The sequence below is a fragment of the Borostomias antarcticus genome, assembly GCF_949987555.1.
Source record: "Borostomias antarcticus genome assembly, chromosome: 4".
Classification (NCBI taxonomy): Eukaryota; Metazoa; Chordata; class Actinopteri; order Stomiiformes; family Stomiidae; genus Borostomias; species Borostomias antarcticus.
The window spans coordinates 10347361-10352768 of NC_140237.1; the positions used below are offsets into that span (position 1 = coordinate 10347361).

The 5408-nt window shown below is 44.2% G+C and overlaps 1 protein-coding gene across 1 annotated transcript; it reads left to right on the forward strand.

Annotated features, from left to right (window-relative positions):
* Window positions 1-268: 268 nt before the first annotated feature.
* On the forward strand, window positions 269-4579 carry fgf19 (fibroblast growth factor 19). The gene is made up of 3 exons (XM_084437001.1): window positions 269-541; window positions 984-1087; window positions 2002-4579. The coding sequence occupies exons 1-3, from the start codon at window positions 334-336 to the stop codon at window positions 2311-2313; spliced, it is 624 nt and encodes a 207-aa protein (XP_084293127.1). The 5' UTR covers window positions 269-333; the 3' UTR covers window positions 2314-4579.
* The last annotated feature ends 829 nt before the right edge of the window (window positions 4580-5408 follow it).

Genomic DNA, 5408 nt, shown 5'->3' on the forward strand with positions numbered 1-5408 from the left:
ATTGACTTTGACCTTTTATTATGATCACAATTCGGGTTATTAATGGTCAGTTGTAGTCAAAACCAATATCTAGGCTACATTTGGAATCACACCTATCTCAGCCACCAATGAACTGTGATATTGTTGGATGTCTGGCAGAGGGGTGTGTGCTGTTGAGTTTCACAGTACTGGCCAGGGGAAGAGACTTATCGATTCAGCTGATAACAGACCCTGTTTAAAAGGCTAGGACGTCTGCTTACTACTAAACTGCAGCTGGAGGAGAGAGATACACACAGGGATAACGGATTTAACGTCTAGGAGCGCATCAGAGCACAGCGTTTGACATCAGAAACAATGCCGTTAACGGTGTTCATAGCGGTGTGCAACATACTATTTGCCTTTGTTGTTGTTTGTCTGCCTCTACCGGACTCGGGGCCACACCTCGGCAACGGATGGGGCCAGACGGTCCGACTGAGGCATCTGTACGCAGCCAAGCACGGGCTGCATTTGTTGATCCGCGGTGATGGCAAGGTGTACGGCTCGATCGAGCAGAGCCCTCACAGTGAGTCTAGTCTTCAGTTCAATTCAATTGGCTTTATGGCATTAGGCTACTGTTCTGAGAGCAATTTTACTAGAGCATCGTCTTCTATCGCTCAAAAAACAGCGCACAACCGCATAGCTCTAGGATTCGAGTTTTGTTTTTTAAAATCATTTTCATGCTCGTAAGGTTCCACGGAGATATAATCTCTTTCAGGTCCACAAGCCGCAGTTTTCCTAAATATTTCTTTCTGACGTAGCCTATTCCTAAATGGTCCCGTCTAACCTGAAAAGGGACCTTATTCAGACGGTTCCACTACGATTACAAATATTCTATACAACACTTTCTTTTGTTTTTGTTTTGTTGAGTAGGCCTATTTGGTGCCCTAATCGTGCAAGGTGAAAGTGATTTTATGCAGTGTAGTCCTGTCTAAACTTAATTTACTTTAAATCTCCCATTGGTGCAGGTCTGGTGGAGATCCGGCCAGTGGACACGGGTTGCGTTGCAATCAAAGGAGTTGCAGCATCTCAGTATCTGTGCATGGAGATCGATGGAAGGCTGTTCACATCGGTAAGAGCGGTTCTCACATTCCACAGGTGATGGAATAGAAGAGACAGCATCAGGCAATTCCAATATCCACTTCATCCAACATATTTGTTAGATAATTTAAGGAGTTCAGCCATTTGGAGAGATGAAGCCAGACCTCAGCTTCTCAGCAGAGCTGATCAATAGATTGCTTCATGCATTGAATATGAACAAACATGGACTTTTATGGATGCCAAGTCCAACAAAAGCTTCAATATGATCACAGCTTCTGAGGAGCACTAATCGTCATGATTCTATAGGCGAGCTACTATAGTAGCGAGAACACAAACACACACACTCTCACTCTCTCTCTCTCTCACACACACACACACACACACACACACACACACACACACACACACACACACAATTTGCCACACATGGAAAGACTACCATGACACCGCTGATTGAGGCAGCATGAACAAAGCCTTTCCATGAAATATACTGGAGATCTCTAGAAAAAAAGCAGTGGTGTTCTCTGTCAGAGCAGCAACCTTTGTCCACGGGTGTTTGACGGAGGGCAACAACAACCTTGGCCTATGACAGGCATGCGAGCGTTGAGTCAACAGCTCTCCAGGAACTTCAAGCAGGATGTACGCACACACCAAGATAAAGGAGGGTCTCTGGCCTGCAGAGGGTCTCTGTACCCAGGACAGTGAACGAGGAACAGCAACAGAGAGCTAAAATACAGGCTTGGGTAGTCGTGTGATAGACATCTTGTTTTCAGAGCCAGAATACACATGTTCATAATGTGTGTTTCTGCGTGCGCGCACACACACAGACACACACACACACACACACACACAGCGGTCTCTTCCTGATAAGATTCTCCACAACTAACTAAACCTTTCTCTTCTTCCCCCTCCTCCATTCGTTCCTGTCCTCTCCTCCCCCCACAGAGAACCTACAGAGAGGACGACTGCTCCTTCAGAGAGAAGCTTCTCCCAGATGGTTACAACATCTACATCTCTGAGAAGCACGGGACCCTGATCAGCCTGGGGCCCCACAGGCAGAGGCAGCAGGGCAGAGACAGGAGCCTCCCCGCCCTGGCCCAGTTCCTGCCCAGGATCAACACCCTGGTCCTGGGGAGAGCTGCTACAGAGGTCCCCCTCCAGCAGAGCTCCACTGCCGGCCTGGACACAGACACACTCGAGGCGTTTGGCAGACTGTCCCAGTCCCTCCTCCACAGCCCTAGCTTCAGCCACAGATGAGGAGGGGCCGGAGGGCTTGAGGGATCAGAGAAAGGCATCAGAGATCTCATCATAGGCTGCACTCCTCCCCCCCAGCCATCAGGAGTGGTGTGACCGTGGACTGGAAGGAGGTCTCAGATCTCCTGTACCAGGCTAGGGTCATAAGGGGGAGTGAACTAGAAAATGAGTGGACATGGGGACAATTGTATATTTCCCCTGGCGAGGTGGAGGGCTAGGCGAGGGTGGGCGGAGCCTCCAGGACTGACAGGTGGTTGGTGCTCGAGTAGCTCTTCCACCATTCTAGATGTGCAGGCCCAAGGAAGGTAAAAAGCAGGGGTAACACTTTACAATAAGGGTACATTAATAAGCGTTAGTTAATGCATTATTAAGCATTGAGTAACAGTTAACTAATGTCTCTATTAACCATTTACTAATGTTATTTATGTTAACTAAGGTTAACTAACCTAACCCTAACCTTAACTAAGGCATTAATTAACATTAGTAACCTAACCTAACCCTAAGTAAGCATTAGTTAACAGTTAACTAATGTTTTTTGTGACCCTTATTGTAAAGTGTGACCAAAGAACGAAGCATCAGAGACTTCATAAGACTCACATTCTATTTGGAATCACTGCTGCACTGAGAGCCACAGTGGATTCCATAGAAGTGGCTCCCATGTCATGAGCCAGTTCCTTTTTTTAACGTTCCTTGTACAGGCCAGGAAGACCTATTTATTTAGTTTTGTAATGTATATTAACATATTTAATAGGGGTGTGATGATAAACTCATCTCACGATACGATACACGATATTGGGTTCATGATATCTATACGATCCAATCTTACAACAGTATTTTTAACTAGAAATGGTGCTCAGAGAGCACAGGCGTCCACCCCTGAATGCATTTCGTGGCTCTGTGCATGCCAAAATGTAATGGGTTCTAAATTGGCCCATGCTACACCCCTCCACCAAGTTTCATGAAAAGCACTCAGGTAGTTTTTGCGTACTCCTAGTCCAAATATGAATGGAGGTGAATGGCCGTCCGGGCCGTGTTTGGGCGGCTCGTGATTCACTGGGGCGGAGGTATAAATGACTGGAAGTGAATGGGTGGCTGTATTTGTCTGGCTCTGTGGCGCCCCCCTTGGGTCACAGCCGGCATGGGGCAATGCGGTGAACTCCGGGCTCTTCCCCAACACACCCCAGCCCAGACCCTGTGTCTCTAGCACCCCCACACAGGGAGCTGGCTTCATTCTAAGTTTTGTTTTCATTCATGGATCCGGCCCGTGACTTGGATCTGCTCCAAAGTTTTACGGGTTCTAAGGTGGCCCATGATACACCTCTTCACCGAGTTTCGTGAAAATCGGTCCAGTAGTTTTTGCTTAATCCTGCTAAGAGACAAACACACACCTGCCACCGAAAGCCTTATCTCTTGCCCTGTGCTGGGGCGGAGGTAACAAAACTTGAATGATGAATATATGACTGAAACATTTTTATTTTATTCGAAAAACACAAAATGCAAAACAATGTTATTTGCTTCATAGTTCCATTTTAAAATATTTGTATAGCGCTTTTCTGGGTACCCAAAGTCGCACCCGAAGTTTTTCAATGCAACAATGCATATCCTTGTGTTTTTATATCACAATATCTCGTGGCATGATGTACTGTATTGTCACACCCCTAATATTTAATGGTATAATACTGGTAACATTGTTTTGTAGCCTTGTATGCACTCTTTTCAATGTTTTGTAGATTTTTTGTAAATACAAGGAATGTATATATTTTCATAGTTCACAAATGTAACCTGAAACTTTTTTTTTTACCTGAATGTAGCCTACACAATAGGTTAATGTTTAAATATTTGTTTTTCATACACATATAGTATATATATTACTAACATGTGAGAGTTATCATTCACTACCATGTTGAAAATAATTGTAATTAATTGTAATTGAAATGATAATTAATTGAAGTTAATTGTAATTGAAGATTCCATCATCAATAAACATATTTGGAGACAGTTCTGCTTACCGTGTCTGGTTCTTACGAAACGCAAACCTCCACTACCACCAGGGATCAAACCCACTATTCTCCCGCTCACCATCTCAGCAACCACCATTAGACCAGGAGGAGTCATGAGGATGGAGGACTCTGTGCTTCCAGATCACCTCCACAACAACATGATGCATCCTCTATCCCAGTGAATTTGAACCATGGTTAGCCCCATGCAGGATCAGACATGGTCACAAGTGACAAATACGCCATGTCCATGTTCAATAGTCCTAGTGTACCCTATAACCACAGAGGGTAGGCTGGGCTTCCCAATCTTCCAATCTTCTTGCTGTGTGACATCGACTCTCAGCCAGACTGTGTTCTGGTGTTCAGTGGACTTTACGCTACCTCCAGACAATCAACATGACAGAGAGGTAGACTTTGGAGGATGGGGATTGCAGGGACAAGCTGAAAACAAAATACATTTTTAGTCTTGTTGCGCCCTCTTCTGTTGAAACAGGTATAAAGAGTGGTTTCCCTCAAACAAAGCACAGTAAGGTAGCCTAACATTACAGGTAAGGTCAGTTGTTATTACTCTATAGTTTTAACAATGTTGTGGTTGGCTACCGTGAATTCATCAATTGGTGAGCTGTTTGCATAAAGATTTTGGTTTGTAATATGAGCTGTGTTGTACAAATGGTGATACGTTTTTTCTTCTGGTTTGGAGAGGAGGGGACTGACACCTTCATTCTCCGAGGTACCCATTAATTCGGGGTATGTTTTAAATTCTAAACATGATTTATTTACAACAGACTATTACATTACACCAGGGATTCTCAACCTTTAGTAAGGCCCACTTCTGATTGTTAAAATTCTGAGGACCTAATTGAAGCAGATCGTGATCCAGCCCTTGGTGAATGTTTCACTGTTTACTCCATTAACTAGACATTAAAAGAGAAAACAACACTACCTCTGCACTTGTTTTATTCCAGATCACAGGAACATAGTGGTCGATGATCAGCCCAGACAGGAATGAAGGTCACATGTGGGAATAATGAAGAAATATAATATATAACTAACAGAAATACTTAGACAAAAAACTAAATAGTCTAAGTCAAATACTCATTG